The sequence below is a fragment of the Electrona antarctica genome (genome assembly GCF_951216825.1).
Source record: "Electrona antarctica genome assembly, chromosome: 17".
Taxonomy (NCBI): domain Eukaryota; kingdom Metazoa; phylum Chordata; class Actinopteri; order Myctophiformes; family Myctophidae; genus Electrona; species Electrona antarctica.
In genome coordinates, this window is record NC_136798.1 from 45,256,511 (window position 1) to 45,276,601 (window position 20,091).

The following is a 20,091-nucleotide window of genomic DNA, read 5'->3' on the forward strand; positions in this document are numbered from 1 at the left end:
CTACTTTACGTTTTGCCCTATAACTCATGAACTATAGGTCATAAAATAAAATAAATATTGTTTCAGTGGATCCCTTTGCTCATGACGCATCTCCCAAAATAGGCCACGGCCATTTGCATCTCTATAGATTTTCCGCCATTTTTGATTTTGAAAACACTTTTTGCTCCTCCACCTATTGATTTTGTCCAAATCTCACAATTGCTACACATGATCTCTGGATGTATCCGATCAAAACTCCCACATGCAGAATTTTGAGTTTCAGACTGAAACTTCAAAATGCAATGTTCCCCAATTAATTTTCCTCGAGGGCCATATTTTGACTAGGGTACCAGGCTGGGAGCCGAGTCTGCACGTGCGAGGTCTTGCCCTGAAAATGAAGACCCCATTTGAAAAGGATGCCCAGTTTGACATGCATAGGCTACTGACTCCCATTTAATGCCATTTATATACATAAATATGTCGCTATGTCTAATGTTATAACCATTTAGGTTAACCAATGCTAACTACACATACAGCTTCCCTGCTAAAGTATGCAAATTCCGCCTATTTGTACACAATCGTTTTGGAAGATAATACTAGTCTTTTACTAACTGGCTAACAGAAATAGCAGTGAAAGAAGTATTAACAATGATATTTTGTAAAATTTAATTATTTTGGTCCGCCTAAACTAAAGCTAATTCATGCTAATGTTCCAGCTGGGTGATCACAACAATGGAAAATGCGGAAATGGCTTCCTATTTCCAATAGCAGAAGAAGAAGACTCGAATTACTTTAATGTAAACATTAACATTATGACACCATAACGTGGTTATTAGTTGCTTTGGAATGTACCTGCCATGAAAATTAAGGTCATAATAACGCAGATCGCATCGATATGTAATATAGCGTGATAATGTACTTGTTTTAGCTACAGGATTGATATCAATATATTAGCTAAATGTAGCTAACGGCTATCGTTGCGGGGTTGCCAGATTCTGTGAGAGAAATAAGCAAACTGGTATATGAAAACAAGCCCAAAATAAGCGAAAATAGCCGATCTACAAGCATTTAACAACACAAATCTTGTCCCTGGCATAAATTATTTTCAGATGGGGGTCTGCAGACAAATAATAATGAAGATGTTATAATGTTAAACTTATAAAACTGTAATCCTATATGAATAACCTTTTAAGGATAAATACTTTAGAGGGAAAATTACAATACTTAAGGAGTAAAAGAGTAAAAGTATCACCTTGCGGTAGAGAAAAACCAAAAACCCTTGAGACGACACAAATAAAAGGATCCACAAGCAGTCAGCGTAGGCTTTTCAAAGAATTATAATGACCATAATATTTTCTTGGGGAGCAGAATAGAACATCCAAACACAGCATCGTAAAAAAGTTCTCCCCCGGAACAAATGTCCGGGACCATATTATATATTGTTATGAAAACCAAACAAACTCTGACATAGGAAGTAATCAATTTGAGTTCAGAGGTTAGACAAAACCTCCCAAGTAGGCCGGTAAAATCCCGGAAGTGTGACTGAAGGGAATCGTAGTTCTTTAAGTGTAGATGTAGTTTATAACTGGTTACTGACTACTAGTAAACGTTAAAGGGAGACAACTTGTCTGCTACGGGACTGTACCAAGGCCAAATAACATGTTGTTCACCAGAGGGGCAGACAATGCAAGACGCCATGGAATGTTGCTACATAAACATACAGGAGATATCTCACAGGGCAGAGACAGCAACGATATGAGCATCAGTGGGACACAGGGCATATGAAAAAATAAGTCATAGGGCATTATGGCATATGTAACGATTCATAATTATTGCAGGGCACATGTAAACAATTACACAAACAACAAATCTACAATAATTACAAATTATCCATCACATATCTCCAAAACTGGTGGGTCAAACTGAACAACCAATATGTCAATTTGAAGGTATGATTCCCTGCTTTCATAGGACAAGAAAAAACGAACATTAAAACAAATCCAATGGCAGTCTCTCGATCAAATCTAGTCATATATATATATATATATATATATATATATATATATAAATTAGGGGTTCAGTGTCTTGCTCAAGGACACTTCGACACTAACCATGGGGGAGCCCGGATTCAAACTGGCAACCTTGCGGTTACCATCTGGCCACTCTACCCCTGAACCACCTCTCTCTCTCACACTGTGACTCACTCGAGTCCAAGTCCCCTTTACGTCCATGTTGGTAAAAATCCTCCACAAGGTTAATCCATTTGTCAACTGCTGATTAAAGTTTGGAGTTATCCAGCTGTCTCCTCGACAAACTAACCAGCCGCAGCGTGGCTACTACGCGAGCAGGCGGCGGGTTTTCTGTGTCAGTGTGTGGCTGTGCTGCAGTTAACCCGACAAATGATAAACTAGACGTAGTCAAGTCAACTCTCATCAACAGTAGATTACGTTTGTCCTGTCGATAACCACATGGCAGGGCTTTGAAGCTGAACTTGCGATTCAAAATAGTGTCTTTAATATTAATTTTGTGATTTGGTTTGATGACTTGTCAGGACAGCTAGGCCTTTTCGGGGAGTGGTCAGAATGATGGAGTTAGACTGTTATTTGTCTCAACTGCTACTATGTTATACCTTAGAGTATATATTAATAGAGACGGCACCCGGAGGAAGTGGCGAAATGGACATAGTGGCCAAATTTGTTATTGCAGTTTTGAACACATGAACGCGCTGGTCCGTTGACTATCATTGCACACGTTCATGATGACACGTGGACGCTGTTTCATACGTGAACGCGTGCAATGATAGTCAACGGCAGCGCGTTCATGTGTTTGGGTCCAATCCATCCCAGAATACACTCTGTTCCTACCCGGAAGGAGGAGTGAAATCTCCTCATGCGCTTTTCAGCAACTTAATGCAAGTGGATTGGAGGAGAAATCCGGTGCTGTCTCTATTAATATATACTCTAAGTGTTATACCTACAGTACTTGTGTTATAGATAGCATTTTATGTAGACATAGCACTCTATTGTGTATGTATATTCATAGCTTCACTGTACAGATATTCTATATATGAGCCATTCTACCGAATTGGTTCAAATTCAGAGTTGGAAATTGTGTGAAATGTGTATGCTATTTTGGAAAGACTTTAACCATATTCATTTTGCACATATTTTGTAAAAGCACAGTCATTATAATAATAATTTATTGGAATATCTTTCCTCTCCCAAAATTTGTCACTACCGAAACATAGACTTTTACCTTCGAATATTTTTTTCAATTCCCCCCCTTAAAGGAGCATTCAGTGATTTGGAAAAAACCCTAGTCCACCCCGGTAACAAGATGTGCTCATGCACACGCTCTACAGTGAGGGAAGTACAACAGACCAACAGCACGTGCACCAAGGCCCGCCCCACTCGATCATGATTGGAGGAAGGCCCCTCTCATCCTGATTGGATGAAGGCATTGCCACCCAAAGCCCAAACCGAAACTAGGGTTTTTTGACCCCAGGGGCTCACTGGGGACAGGGAGGAACTCCTTATATGGTCAGCACACTTTATAGTAGGGAGGATTATCAAAAAAATAAGAAAAAATAAGTGATATTTGAATTAAGTGAAATCACTGAATATACCTTTAAGAATTAATGTAGGTGGTTCCACAATTAAATAAATTAAAATTGATATTTTAACACATTTTTTTTTATGTTGAATTAGTAAGATTAATCAAAATCTAAAGGCTACATTCTTTGTAAAATGCATAACGAATATTGGTTGATAACTCACTATTTTCTTTTTTGACAAAACAACCAGTGTTTCGGTAGTGACTGTATTGTTATGGTAGTGACCACAGCATTGTCTTTACAATGGGGTGCCATAGTCACTTAACTTATTTAGCTAAATATTAACGCATAAGATGCTTTACATTTGCTCAAGCTACTACTACTGCCTGATCACTTCGGTGCTAGGTCGTGCCCCCCCCCCAAGTTGGCAGCGCCCATGATTACGTTAGATAATTGACACTGAGTGAAAAAATATGTTGCAAAATCGTGGGATTAATAAAATAATAATAATTAAAAAAAACTAGCTCCTTTCAAATGAACAGGACATGGTAAACGTCTTCTATAGTATTGGATTACGTGGTATAATGAATGAAAGGTCTTTCTATTTGTGATTTCCACAGAGCACCACAGGGAGAGGTCTACAGCATCTAGCGAGATGGCCTCCAAAAGACATTCAACGTTGCCGGAGGAACGGCCAGAGACGGACCAGAGACGTGGACTGTTTGATGCAATGATGCTACCTGTAGTGAAGTTGTACAGGATAGGTATGTACGGTTGTATTTACTGTGGTTGAAATTAAACCTGCATTAAAGTTGTACAGGATAGGTATGTACTGTTATATTTACTGTGGTTGGAATTAAACCTGCAGCAAAGTTGTACAAGATAAGTATGTACTGATAGGTATGTACAGTAAAGCAAGAATGCAAGCCAAGCTCGCCATGGGTGTAGTAGGCTACTTAAAGCAACACAATCAGATGTCGTCTTTCATTGTGAGATTATATATAAAAGCATTCTGGTTCTCAATATAAATCATTAGCATCCGTCCTACACATCCTGCCAAGACTCCCTGCTGTGCCGCCCCAGCCCCGTATCCATGTCATATTATAGTCCTTATTATTTAAGTCCTCATTCATGTCACATCAAAGTCCTTATTGTTAAAGTATTTATTGTATTCCTTCATTCCAGACAAGTGTGTGGAGTCCAGTCTGCAGGTGAAGATCAGTTCTCCAGCCACGACTGTTTCTATTAAACAGGAACCTGAAGACCACCTTAAACAGGAACCTGAATTCCACCTTAAACAGGAACCTGAATTCCACATTAAACAGGAACCTGAATTCCACATTAAACAGGAACCTGAATTCCACCTTAAAACGGAACCTGAATTCCACCTTAAAACGGAACCTGAAGACTACCTTAAACAGGAACCTGAAGACTACCTTAAACAGGATCCTGAAGACTACCTTAAACAGGAACCTGAAGACTACCTTAAACAGGAACCCGAAGACCACCTTAAACAGGAACCTGAAGATCTCAGTAAGTTTAAAGCACTTATTTATTTTATTGGTGTAAGTGGGACCGTACTGAGGGTGTAAAGATGAACCAATATGAATCGGTTATCGACTATTAAAGGACGACATCACCACTTTTCCTCACTAATGTTCATGATACCGCAATTTTTTTTCACTGGAAGACAGGTTTCTGAACTGCCCACAGCCCTCCTATGAGACACAGACCGAGTATGAAAGAAACCTGCATACATACGTTTTGCACGAAAAACACTCCTTGGGCTAAAACGGCCATAGCAGTCATCACAAATGTGATGAGGTCAGCACCTCATCACATTTAGCCCAAGGAGTGTTTTTCGTGTAAAACTAATGCTTGGAATGGGTTCAGAATCATGTAACCCCCCTAGTTTGACATGTCACATGCTACTTAAAGTATAATGAAAGTTAGAACATTTTGCCATATATTGGTTGTTGATGGTACCCCAACATTCAGAAGCTGTCAAAAATTCCCCTAAGGTGTGTTGTAGATTAAATAATCTTCCAAAGATGAAGGAATGACAAAGTGAAGTGTTGGGACTTTATTCAGAAGATTCAGCAGAGTAATAACATACAGAGAGTGAGGAACAGGCCTCCTTGCCTGTTCCAGCAGCCCCTCCGGGCGCAAGCCTCCTCAACCCCATTCTCAGACAGTCATTATAGTCTTGTCTTACCAGAGATGCTATACTGAATGTCCATATAAGGATCTGCGCTAAACATAAGGGCGACACACAAATAAGTATACCTTTGCTGACAGCATGGAGGAGTCAAGTCAGCTGTTAGATTGACAGCTGTAGTTGAATTAGGCGAGCGAAAGATACTGAATGGAAGGCAGAGAAATACAGAATAATGCATATATTTGGCAATCTATTTGGCATTCTAGAATATCCATTACAGTTCACAGCTTTTTATTTTTGTAAATTAATAATCAAATATTAATTTATATGCCACAGGAGATTTATAGAATGACATTTTAAACAACATTTTGAAGAGACAGGAACTATTTGATTCACGTAGGCTCACTAGATTCGATTGTATGCACATCTCACCCCGAAGGTTTTTCGTAGGCTCACTAGGTTCGATTTTATGCAGATCTCACCCTGAAGGTTCCAATTTTGAAATAGTCCTGTCCTTTCCCTCGTGGAGCATATTAAAATGCAGACTTGCACGCCTGGTTAACTATTTGATTTACGTAGGCTCACTAGATTCGATTTATGCAGATCTCACCCCGAAGGTAAATAGTTCTGTCCTTTCTCTCTGTTTTCAGTTGACCCACAAGTCTATTTGGTTGATGTGTCTTCTAGCAATCTCCATTGGGCTGGTGGTTCCAGTGTTCAATGACATGAGTGTGTGCATGTGTATCTGTCACTTGGTCTCCTGCTGTGGCAAAGTCTCTTGGTGTCATTCATGGTGTTGATTTTGTCTCCGTTGGTGCATGGTGACAGCATTGACATCGTTGGTGGCGGTGCTGTTCATAGACTTATATACGTAGACGCCCTTTCCGGCTCTGAGGCGCGTGTCACCATTGAAGGCACAATTTTCCCGACATTCCTTGCAAAGCATTAGCGGAAGCTTGTCAAGCTTCCGCATGCGTAACATAAGTCCCGGAAAAGACGCGCTGTGATTGGCCAGTAGTCACTTGAGTGACAGCGAGAGACATGGAGGAGTCGCATGAGTGACGTCACTTGGGCAGCGACGCAGTCGCCTTCAGCAAATGCCTTCAGCACTTCTAAATAAGAAAGCTGCGGAGAACTGTTGCTTTGTGTTCACTCTTTAATGTTTTCTGTTAGTAATCTAATCCCCCCTCTGATGTTGTATTGTTAATAACTTTGTTGTTTGTGTTTGTTTGTTTGTCTTGTTTTGTATTGTATAAAGATGTGTAAAAAAAAAAAAAAAGCCTTCAGCACTGCACTTCCGCCTTCATTGGGATACACGTCGCGCCAATGAACTGCAACGGCCAGTGAGGCATCTATTTCTTATAATATCTATGGTGCTGTTCTCATGGCTCCTCTGTAGGTACTTGAAGCTTGTAGGTTCTTGGTGTCATGGTGTAGCAAACATTGCTGGTGAAAAGCACATCTCTGCTAATCATCACTGGCTGTTGAAATTTGTCCTTGCAGTCATCACAGAATTATTGTCAATCTGTGAGGTTTCAATCTTGTAGAGTTCAATCTTGTAGACGTGTAGAGTCTTGTAGAGTTTATGATCAGTTCTTGTTGATTCTGCATAGCTTGCTTCTGTAGTCATCTCGTCTTTGTCCATCTCGAGAAATCCCTTCATCTTTGAGTTCTTTAAAATGAAGTGTTTGCTGTTGATTACAGCAAAGCATTCATCCCATCCTCGTCACCTATATGTTGTAGATTAAATAATCTTCCAAAGATGAAGGAATGACGAAGTGAAGTGTTGAGACTTTATTCAGAAGATTCAGCAGAGTAACAACATACAGAGAGTGAGGAACAGGCCTCCTTGCCTGTTCCAGCAGCCCCTCCGGGCACAAGCCTCCTCAACCCCATTCTCAGACAGTCCTTATAGTCTTGTCTTACCAGAGATGCTATACTGAATGTCCATATAAGGATCTGCGCTAAACATAAGGGCGACACACAAATAAGTATACCTTTGCTGACAGCGTGGAGGAGTCAAGTCAGCTGTTAGATTGACAGCTGTAGTTGAATTAGACTGAGCACATTGGTGAGCAAATATACTGAATGGAAGGCAGAGAAATACAGAATAATGCATATATTTGGCAATCTATTTGGCATTCTAGAATATCCATTACAGGTGGCTGAATAGAAACCAATGTGTAAGTAGACACCTTTTCAAACACAATGGTGAAGAAAATTCTTAGTAAGAAATGTATTCCTCCTACCATCCTATCTGCATTAAAGCTGCTATAAGCAATAATATGTCAAAATTATAATGGACTTTCTTTTTTGGTATTCAGACAGCCAGCAATGGGTAAAACGCTACCACACAAAATGTAGTCTTTTTGACACATCTAGGTGCCGCAATCTGCATTCAAAGGTTTTCCTAGAAGCTTTGTCATTAGTTGATTTGCCTGTCTACTTCCTGATTGGTTAGTCATTTCGACCGTTTTTTTCCCGACCAATGACAAAGCTTCTAGGAACATCTTTGAATGCAGATTGTGGCCCCTAGATGTGTCACAGAGACTACATTTTTGTGGTAGCGTTTTACTCATTGCTGGCTGTCTGAATACCAAAAAATAAATAGTTTAGTTTAGTTTATTTGCACATATGTACATAATCACAACAATATGGTAAAATAAAATAAATACAGAAAGCAATACTTCAATAAGAAACAAGATTAGTTACAAAAAAACCCAAAGGGGCTTATCGAGTGGCCTTCTATAGAAGCTACCAGTTGATCTTAAATAACAGAAATTAAGATATGAATAATATTGTTAGGCCTAAAGATTAAAAAAAAATGATGATAATGAAAAAAGAAAAGTTCTAATAATAATATCAAATAATAACATGACTAGGGCGTGTTGCCCAAGCTTATTAATACAAATTGCAGTAATTGTCTCTTAAAATAACAGACTAGTACAGACTCTGATATGAGACGGTAAGTTATTCCAAAAGTGTGGTCCTCTGAACTTGATGGAAAATTGGGCCGATGTTGTCCTGAAGAAAGCGGAATGAAGATCAATGGATGCTCTGGTGTAATGATTATGGATTTCGTTATTAAAATGGAATACATTTCGAATACAGGCTGGGAGTAGTTTATGAATTGATTGGAATGGAGTGGAACTGGTGAATTTGCTAGAAAAAGTAATCATTTTGATTAAAAAAAATTGTAATAAAAAAATACAATTAAGATTAGACGTGAAATTACTTAACTGGCCCAAACCATGTTACAGTATGAAATATATGGATAAATCATTGTACAATATAAATTAATAAGGGTTTTTCTAGACACAAGGTGGCATATTCTGCGAATGACTCCAATATTCTTACTTATTTTGTTAGAAATAAGGGCTATATGATTTTTCCAACTGAGTTTCTCATCAATTAGGACTTTGGTAACGGTGACTCCTTTCTAGTATATTGTTATCAATCTGAATATTGGGACGGGTACATGTGACTGAGTGATTATGAGGCATAAACATCATATATGAGCTTTTCTTTGCATTTAGGGATAACTTGTTTGCCTTAAACCAGGTGTCTACTTTGCACAATTCCTGGTTCATTTCCAGTTTTAGTCTCTGTTCGTCTTTACCAGATACAAAAATATTGGAGTCATCTGCGAAAAAAACTAAGAATGCTTTGGGAGAAGTCAAATATAAATCATTCATATAAATTAGGAACAGTAAGGGGCCAAGTATTGATCCCTGACTAAAAAACGAAGTCATTCAAATTTACATTATTGCTTATAGCAGCTTTAACGTTGGTCCAGCTGACGCTGGTTTCATTTTGTCCAACGTGATTACATGAAACGGTGTGCTGTAGGCTGCTAACAAAACACTGTATTGTACTTTTCCGTCGCACATGGAAAGCGACTGAAAAAGACCATGGATCGAATTAATTTAAACACATGGTTCTCTTATGCACAGCGGAGATAACGCACTTGCTCCTCCAGGTACGAAATAAAAGACGGACTGAAAGTGAACATTCACATTGTATTTGTGTTGACATAAAATACTCTCCAGAGTTCCGAAGTCCCACAATGTAGAGATAATCTCATCTCTCACTAGTCCACCTCGATCTCTACAATGCCAGTCTAGCCTTAAAGGACAACTTTATTTTTCTTCAACTAAGGTTCATGTTTTAGGTTATTAGAGAAAGTAAAAGATGAGTTAATTATTTTTAATTTGCTGCTTTCAAACATGGGGCTAAATACGTCTTTATTTACAAAATATTATGGCGATTTATTTTTTTATTATTTACTATAGTCCTACTAGACTAGCCTGGCTAATAAGCCAGACCGAATCAGCCATTGGCAAAAAAAAATTGCCTGCCGGCGGATTACATTCTGGAGAGTCTCAATTGTACGCCAATTTCCTACACCAGAGAACTGGTGTGGCCAATCGGGACACGGTATGCAATATGGGCAGGCTTTGGTACAGTGACGTTCAATGCTTGAGACCTTTGACTGACAGTAGCTCTGACCAATTGCGTCAAAGAGAAAATGTTTGAACCCGCCCCCCGGGAAACAAGATCCATACACAGCATCTCCAGACTCAAATACCACACGACAGTGTGATTTGAGTCTGGCTTATTAGCCAGGCTACTAATAGACCCCAATAAATTACATCTGGCCACAAAAGATGACAGGATCTACTGAATGTGAAGGTAGCCTACTGGGGGGAAGCCACACTGTGTGTCATGGGCCCAATATGTCAGTTTGACACATTCAGTAGATCCCATGATCTTTTGTTGTCAAATATAATTTCTTGGTGTCTAGTAGGACTATAGTCAATAATACAAAAATAAATCGCTATAAAACATTGTAAATAAAGACGTATTTAGCCCCATGTAGCCCAACACTCATCTTTTACTTTCTCTAATAACAACCTAAAACATGAACCGTGGTTGAAAAAAACTAAAGTTGTCCTTTAAATCCCATGTATACTGTATGCTATTCAATATATTACTTAATGCAAAATATTATATAGGCTTTTCTAAACCAAGTCCTGTTTCAATTGTTATAGACAGTCTACAGTTTAACTAAATGATTTTCAGCCATTTCAATTTCCAAGGACCCCCAAATTAAATTGATATAAATGAACCTAGGCCATTTCATTCTGATTTTCATCTCTGGACTGGGAACCCAATCTACATGGCCAAAAGCCAGTCTTAATTTAACACAGAGTGTAGGCTAGTAAGGCCTACCAAATGCTCACATCATATAAACCACATGCATACATTTTTAGGCTACTGTCTTATTAATCACTAGCCCTTTCCCGTTGTGAGATATTGCCTTGTGGCCGCCGGGGGTACTGCACCCTGGGTGCGTTTTTAATTCACTAATAAATTCATTATTAATCATTAATGTGTAAAATCAAAAAAAGGGCTTCGTTAAGACCTCCATATTATTATGGTCAATGCCTGTGTGAAAAGAGGGAGCGATTGGTGCAGGTGGTGAGGAGATATGGTGGTGTTTCTGACACACATTCATTCATTCAGACAGACAGACATTGACTGAATTATAGTATGATATGATATGATGATGATTATAGTATTATAGTATGATTATAGTATGATGATGATGATGATTATAGTATGATGATGATGATATGATGATGATGATAAGGCCTGTCACTGCTGTGCCAGGGCTAACCATTTTTAGACCTCTGTCAATATCAATGAATTATTTTGTTGACTCATTTAGGCCTGTTGTTTATGTACACAATATCTTGTCAACATTCATTCCTCTACAATGAATGAATGAATGAAATATTTATTTTCGTGTCATGCCACTTTGGCCCAGCCCATATGGGATTATATGACACATTTCACAGTACATTGAATACAACTGACACTACAGTCCTTCCTGTTCATACATATCTGTACATTATTTGAACAAAAACAACAAAAAATAAACAAAACAAGGCCATTTTACATGTAAATGGCCCTCCTCATTGATTGATTGATTGAAATATGTATTAACAGTTAACAACAAACTCAATACAAAGACTGTTAACTGTGAGTGGACGACCCAATTAAGCATTCCACTTGTTTACAAGAGGGTCCACCTTGTTCAATTCATCAAAACATTTAGAGACGTACAAATAGACACTTCAATGTAGTCAACGAACAGAACAGGAATTCATCATAAAGAGGTAAAAAGGGAAAAGAAACACATACAGTAGGGGGGAAAAGGGGTGGGGGGGATTCAGATTTTACGGGGGCCAGTTTTGAATTGCAGCCATCCGTAGGTGCCCTTTGAGAGTGGTTTTGAAGGAGTCAAGGGATTTGCATGTCTTAATGACTGTTGGTAGGGCGTTCCACATTTTGGTGGCATAGGAGCGAAATTAATTTAGTCCCTTGTTTGTGCCGAGTCTGGGTTGTACATGGTTTGTTGCACTCCCTCTGGTGTTGTGGGTGTGGACTTCGTTAACATTAAGGAAGTATCTAGACAGGTAATTGGGTATCTTGGTGGTGTATCGAATCTTGTTGACCAGACCCATTGCAAGATGCTGTACTCTGTTGTCGACCCTAAGCCATTCCAGCCTGTCAAAGTGGGCAGGGGTGAGGTGGGTTCGGGGAGTTTGTTTTGGGAAGTCTGGAGCCTAGTTTTAAGGGCCTTTGAGGTTCTGTGGTACCAGGAGGTGCATGCATAGTCAAAGAAACCTTGTACGAGGGCTCCTGTTAAGGTCTTCAAGGTATTTTTGTTGACCAGTGAGGAGATCCTGTAAAGGAATCTTGTTCTTTGGTTGACTTTATTGATTACGTTGGTGGCCATTTTATCACCGGAAAGATTAGCCTCCAGGATGGAAGGTAGGTAATTTCATCTTTACGTGTGATAACATTGTCACCCACTCTAACCAAGAAGTAATTTGCCTTGCTGAGATTACTATTAGATCCAAAGAGACTGGATTCAGTTTTTTCCAGGTGTAAAGATAGTTTGTTATCAGCGAGCCATGTGCAGATTAGAGCTGAGGGCCTTTTCAACCTGCAGTTTGTTCCTGTCCGAGATTAGCAGTGCCGAGTCATCTGCGAACAGGAACAAGTTGCAGTCACAAGATGATGTCATGTCGTTTACATATATTAGGAACAGTAAAGTCCCTAGTGTATGCTTCCTTGTGGAACACCACAGCTCACTGGGAGGGGACGACGACAGTGTTCCATTCACCTCCACCATCTGTTCTCTCCCCTCCAGGTAGGATTGCATCCAATTGCTTTTAGCTTGTTAACCCGTATGGAGTGGTTCACGGTGCCAAAAGCCTTTTGGAGGTCCAGCATGACCATGCCGCAGTATTTGCCAGCATCCACTAAGGCTGCAACAACGAATCGATTAAATCGATAAAAATCGATAATTAAATTCGTTGCCAACGAATTTGATTATCGATTTAATCGCGGGTGTTTTCCAACATTAGAATCTAACGTAAAGCTGCTTTCTTTTTACCGTTCAGTAATGGCACTAGGCTGAACGATCAATATGCAACGGGTCGGTATAAACAACACGAGATTGTCTTGAACGTGACCTGAGCGCTCCGCATCTACCCCTCTCTCTCTCTCCCAACTTCAGTCTCCCACACACACACACAGAGAGAGAGCGTCAAGTGGCTCTGTGGCTGCGATGAGCTCCGCAAAAACAGCTGATCTGTGAGCTCATCAACGTCATCAACAGGTTGCAAAATGCCCCAAACAGGTCCCAAAACATGGTATTTGTGAGCACCGCCACTGTCCATATTTTTTGTCGTATGACCAAAAATGCTCCCCAAAGTCTGAATCTGTGAGCTGCTTGCAGGCAGGCTACGGAGCACTAGCAGTGTAGCTCGTTAGCTCCTCAAATTTGTTCCACCTGTGTTACTCAGCAGCGCATTGAAGTGGGCACAGGGCAAAAGCAGAAAGTTTTGCTTAACAATGATCAGTTGTTCAGTGCTGTTTAACTTTGGCAATAAGTGATACTAGAGCCTAGAGAACATGCTAATATGGCTGCTAAATAAGAACGGTTTCCTCTATCAGCTAGCATGCTGGTGTGTGTGTGTGTGTCACACAGACTGTATGACAGTGGTTCTCATAGTAGTAGGGGAGCCTATCAATTTCCGTGATTTTGGAATGTTAATTTTTGGAGACATGCATATCTTGATTCTTGGAGTTACCAGAATGCCAAAAAAACATGTCTCCAATTTTTTATGTCAGGTTTAGCATGTTTAATTAGCATAATTAGCTAATTAATTGCCAAAAACAGGAAATGGCAATAACTTTGCTTCTAGATAACTTATAAAAGTGATCTAAGAGTCTAAGTCCATGTTTGTGATGTCCAGCAATTCATCTGTTACCATATTGAAGTCATACAACCTTTCCCAATTAGCAGAATTAGCATAAACTATGCAAAAACGAGGTGAAAATCAGCAAATTGCGGCATTTTTGTTACTTTTAGTGAACTTTGAAAGCTTCTCACAGTCTCTAAGTGTATGTTTACAACTTCAGGAATAATTATCATCCTATGAATAAATCATGCAACCCTTTGTCTACGTAATAATTATGTAACAATCACACCAAAAAAATAAACGTCATCTTACGGACAGTGTAAGTCTGTTTGCATGTCTAGAAAATATTCTCTTTCCATAACTAGGATATGCAACCTTTCCTTATTTCCTTTATTAGCTTAATTTGCATATATATATATATATATATATATATATATATATATATATATATATACAAATTAAGCTATATATATATATAAATTAAGCTAATAAAGGAAATCAGTCATATAAAATAACAAACAATATGAGAAATGGTCACAGAATTATCACGTTGTTTATTCTAATATTTACAGAAATGTTGAATCAATAAACCAGTGGAGCCGAGTTTTTCATACCAGTGTTGCGGACTCTATTTCTTCCTCTTGTACTGCCAATTGTCCAGCACCATGGGCTAGAGTGGGGGACGAGGTGCATGCTCTATTAGACTATTACCTTTGTTGTTTACATTACCACACACCTCTAATCATCTGCCCTACACATGCACATCTCAGAGCAGTTAAAAAATTGAGATCGACAAGAATAATGTGATATGCACTGGGACACATTTGATCAGTTGGGTAATGGTGGCTGGGGCGTGGGTATCCTGTGTTGTGACTGGCAGCAGTTGAGCTCCCTCAGCGATGCGTCCCATCCATATTCAGTTGCTGGTGGCATCTGTGGGTTAGGTACATGGTCCTGATCCCATACCATTGCCTGATGATGTGAGAGGGCAATGGCTTGATTTAATGCTGCTTGTGTAGGTGGCAGCTTCTCTGCTTATAATTGTTTGAGCTCACCAAAACCCACAGGATTTATACCGGGCTCGTACAGCTGGCAAACAAATGCTTCAATCTTTTTTAACAGTTGTCCCCTGCCTGACCACTTCATAGCCACACTGGACAGGGAGACCAAAGAACATAGTGAGATCCATGCAGTATTTGACCGACACCAGGGTGGCAAGCCCCGGGCCCCTAAGTGGTAGGGGCTCTACATTGAGTCCCCTGACACTGATGTCTTTGTTTTTACAATCCGACGGTACCATCAGCTGTGCAAGGACATCTATTTCATCACCGGTGTGGGGAACAAAAAACGTATCATCGCTGGAGCCAGTAGTGTAGGCACTTGGTAAAACGAGGACTTCAGCCTTACCAGGGTTCCATGGCGTCTGATGTCATCAATATTGGCAAGCAACTGTACATCTGACCTCAAACCCTTAGATCTCCATATATGGAGCTGACCTGTTCTGACATTCCGGACATTATGTTGATCCTTCCCCATCCATCCTTCCTCTTTGATGTCTCCCTTTTGACTGATACCTGTCCATTTAAACTCTAGACGGGTGCAGTACTTACTCCTTAGTTTAGACAGTACTTGGTTTAGACTAGTCATTGGTTAGACAAGTCATTAGTCCTACAACTACAACCTATCTCAAACCCTCACCCTAACCCTAACCTTCCACGGGGCAGCACACCTAAACCTAACCTTAACCCATGTCTAACCAATGACTAGGGTTGGGATTTGTTAGGATTTTAACGGTTCCGGTTCCTAAAGGTTCCCTTAACGGTTCCTAATATTATTTTTTCACCCTTTTTTGCTGACATATATTATGCTTTGCTGACATATATTATAACTAACCTAACCAAGTACTTAATAAATACAAATTCAATTATTGTATTTGCACTTTACAATTATGAGATGGCACTATTATTTAAACTTCACCACCACCAGCTAGCCACCACGACAATATCATTGTTGCAATTTGTACTGTATATTAAATATACAGTACACATTGCAATAATGATATTGTTGTGGTGACAAATGTTGTGTCTTCAGATTAATTTAATATGAAGGACCCCAGTTACCCTAATGGAAACAAGCCATAGTGCTTTCTTGGGTTATAAAATCCTCTTAGCAGACCTTGTATTGAACTGTAGGCTACGTCCCTGTGCTTTTTTCTGCAAACTGTTTATAAAGTAATCAATGTATGGAGGTATATATGCACCTAAAGGCTGGGCTCTCAACAGTTGCACGATTAAATTAGTGCCAAATCAAAAGCAGTTGAGTTGCTTATAAGTTGTAAAAATAAGTGCAGACAAATAGATTTTTATTTAATTCATGGCTCTATAGTTGATTGATTTTGAGATGTTTCCTCAATGTGGACGTGCAACTGGTGCAAGTTGCAACAACCTTTGCAGGAAACTATGGCATCACATTTATTGCACTTTGTGTGCTCAGCCTCAGAGTCATTTCCCTCTCTGTTAACCACCCTCTCTGTTAACCACAACTATGCGATGCCATAGTTTCCTGCAAAAGTTGTTGCAACTTGCACCAGTTGCACATCCACATTGAGGAAACATCTCAAAATCAATACGCCTACACGAGTCACAAGATTAATCTACTCACTCATGTCAAGTAGTAGAAGTCACCCCAGTAACTTGGCTCTGCTTGCATGCATGCACAGACACAGCGGAGCTAAATGACGACTGATGAGAACTGTTTGGGGAACCATTAATACAAAAACGATGGAACGGGCTCCGGATCCGCAATGTCGGAACCGGGTCTGAAATGGACCCCGTTCCGAATCCCAACCTTACCAATGACTAGTCTAAACTAAGTATGCACCCCCTCTAGACGGAGTTCTCAACAGGCCCGAAAATTAAGGTCCGGCCCAACCTGGGCCCTCATCAGACCCTGTACACTCAATACACTGCCACCCTTAGATCTCTATATGTGGAGCTGACCTGTTCTGACATTCCATATGTTGATCTGACCTCATCAAACCCTGTACACTCAAGACACGCTCCATATATGGCCAGTACATAATTCACTCCATATGTTGATCTAACCCCCCCATGCCAAAGCACCAGCGCTTGCCCAGCAGTCTGCCATCACCCAGGCGGATATGTTGATCTGATCCCCCCCCATTCCAAAGCACCAGCGCTCGCCATGCAGCCCTTATAGTGCGAGGTCGCTTCTTGCCCTCAGGCGTCTTACTGGATTTATATGAGGGATATATATATATATGCAAATTACACTAATAAGGAGGTTGCATATCCTTATGGAAAGAGAATATTTTCTAGACATGCAAACAGACTTACACTGTCTATAAGATCATGAGTATTAATTAACGTAAAGCAAAGAAATATGGCCATTTCTGGTTTTGGTGTGATTATTACATAATTATTACATAGACAAAAGGTTGCATGATTTATTTATAAGATGATAATAATTCCTGGAGTTGTAAACATACACTTAGAGTCTGTGGGAAGCTTTCAAAGTTGACTAAAAGTAAAACATGCAGCAATTTGCTGATGTTCACCTCGTTTTTGCATAATTGATGGCAATTATGCTAATTAGGAAAGGTTGTATGACTTCACAATGGTAACAGATGAATTTCTGAACATCACAAACATGGACTTAAACTCTTAGATCACCTTTATAAGTTACCTAGAAGCAAAGTTCTTGCCATTTCCGTTTTTGACAATTTATTAGCCAATTATGCTAATTGCACATGCTAAACTCAACAGAAAAAATTGGAGACATGTTTTTTTGGCATTCTGGTAACCCCAAGAATCAAGATATACCTGTTTCCAAAAATTAACATTCCAAAATCACGGGCATCAGAATCTGATTGATAGGCTCCCCTACTATAGTGGGAGTTTCAGCTAAATTATAGATAGTTAGCAAGTAAACCATGTGGACCCTAAAGGGTCTGTAACAGAGAGTGCAAAATTGACAATAGAAATAAAATAATAATAAATTGGGGTCCCAGAGATAGAAATGGAAAGAATATACATGGTCAACATTACAGATTACAGTATCATTACAAGTACAAGGAATGGATAAAAAAAGGGTATTCATTTTTATTGTCTTTATTGTTAGTTACAACATGCCTACAATGACTTGAAGCTAAATTTTAAAGGTAATTGCAAAAAGGTGCCATAATCCGATTCATCGATTCATGGTTTAAATAATCGCCCGATGAATCGATTATGAAAATAATCGTTAGTTGCAGCCCTAGCATCCACCTCATGTTTCATGTGGTCGCTCAAATAGAGAAGGCATGTGTCAGTGGAGTGGGATTTTCTGAAGCCAGATTGGAACTCGTACATTAATTTATTTGTGGCAAGATACTTTTCAACCTGTTCATAGACTATTTTTTCCATCACTTTCGAGATGGAGCTTAGAATAGAAATAGGCCGGTAGTTGCCGGGGTCTAATTTACTCCCTTTCTTGTGCAAGGGGGTTATTTTGGCCAGTTTGAAATCTTGGGGGACATGTTTGATGGAGAGGTTTACTATGTAGGTGATTATTGGAGCTATAGAGATGGCTGAGTCTCTGAGAAATTTGGAGGGAATATTGTCATGGCCAGTGGCCTTGTGGGGTTGGAGGGCACTCAATTTCTTAAGTACCTCATCAGTTGTTACCATAACTAGTTTAAAATCGTCTTTACAAACACCTAGGTTTCTGTAGAAGGTTTGAATGTGCTCTACACCAAAGAGCCCAGAGTGGGAGGGCAGTTTGTTAACCAGAGTTGTTGCTATGTTTGTAAAGAAGATGTTCAAGTAGTTGGCCACATCAAGTTTGTCAGTGATGAGTGTGTCGTTCGATTTGATGTTTGTTTGTTTTGTTTTCCTCTGCTTTATCATTGATGAAGTTACTTAATAGCTGATTTAGTCATGGTAGTTACACTGTTTCTTAGCTTGTTTCGTTGGGTTTTTAGGATGCCCAGTTGGGTTTGGAGATCACTGTCAAAGCGCTTGGCTAGCTTGGACTTGCATTTAAGAAGTTCAGAGCATTTTTTGTCTCTGGCTTTCATTGCAGTCAGTATGTCCGAATTCATCCATGGCTCTGAGCAGGTTTTGACCCTGATGGTTCTCAAAGGAGCCATGTTGTTTAGTACTGATGTAAACTGGTCAACTGATTGACCAAGCCTTTTCAATAAATGAGGCAAATGAAAAGGTGTACTTTTGAAACAGGCGAACGTTCGAACATTCACTCGTTAGGGTTGGCACTCGAATCTTATTTTCTTTTTTCCTTTTTTTAACTCAAATATATCTCGGCGAGAATGCGACATGCATAATAAGAGTACTATGTTCATGTTGTGTTTACATGTTACATGTTTAGATGTTGTTAATAATCAGGGGGGCACACAACCGGTGCGCCAGTGCGCATACGTCGTCAAAATGTTTTCAAGCTAAGAAACTATCCGTGGAATTTCTATATAATGAAATTAAATACCGTATTTCCTCCAATAATGTCCTCCTTTCAATGAATTACCGGGCCCTTATTAATTACCGGGGGTGGCATTGAATTATGTATATAAGAACCAACCTTTTTTTTTTTGTGTGAGCTTATCTGTTAACGGTAGGTACAATTCATTACCTGACTTCATACTTCTGAGTTAAAACACCGGGCGCGGACATTCATCAACTAGACAAACTATTTTACACAACGCAACAGGCTACCGGTACTAAAAGACTAAAGTTTGCAGTAGTTCAAATAGAAGGTTTTACCGTATGCAGCGGAGCATTCTGGAGAGAAAGCAGCAAAGCACTTCAATGTTGACCCTAGGCAAATCAGATACTGGAAAATATAAATAAAAATGAGCTAATGGCTGCCGAGAATCAAAGAGCACGTCTGCCTGGAGGGGGGAGAGAAAAGGTCAGCGAGGAGTTGGACACACAACTTTTGGAGTGGATCTATGCAATGCGCGACAAACTCAACCGAGTGTCGAGGGAAATTATTCAAAACAAAGCGAAGGAAATCTACCCAAAATTAGACCTATACATTATGTCCCCGTAGTCCAGGACCGAGAGGAAAGTGGACTCAATAATAGCTTTTTTACTGGAATTTGGAAAACA

General features: G+C 39.6%; 1 protein-coding gene across 3 annotated transcripts in view; it reads left to right on the plus strand.

Annotated features, from left to right (window-relative positions):
* The window catches only part of LOC306940920 (uncharacterized protein), a 40,779-nt gene that overhangs the window by 5,797 nt on the left and 14,891 nt on the right, over window positions 1–20,091 (plus strand). For 2 of the 3 annotated variants that reach the window (XM_079526185.1, XM_079526184.1), the window contains exons 2-3: window positions 4,153–4,296; window positions 4,718–5,065. Coding sequence is in view for 2 of the 3 variants with exons in the window: in XM_079526184.1 (XP_079382310.1) it covers window positions 4,188–4,296; window positions 4,718–5,065 (457 nt within the window). In the remaining variant the exon portion in view is untranslated. Of the gene's footprint in view, window positions 1–4,152; window positions 4,297–4,717; window positions 5,066–6,340; window positions 6,475–20,091 lie in introns of those variants that run through there. The other variant, XM_079526186.1, reaches the window with a different exon arrangement.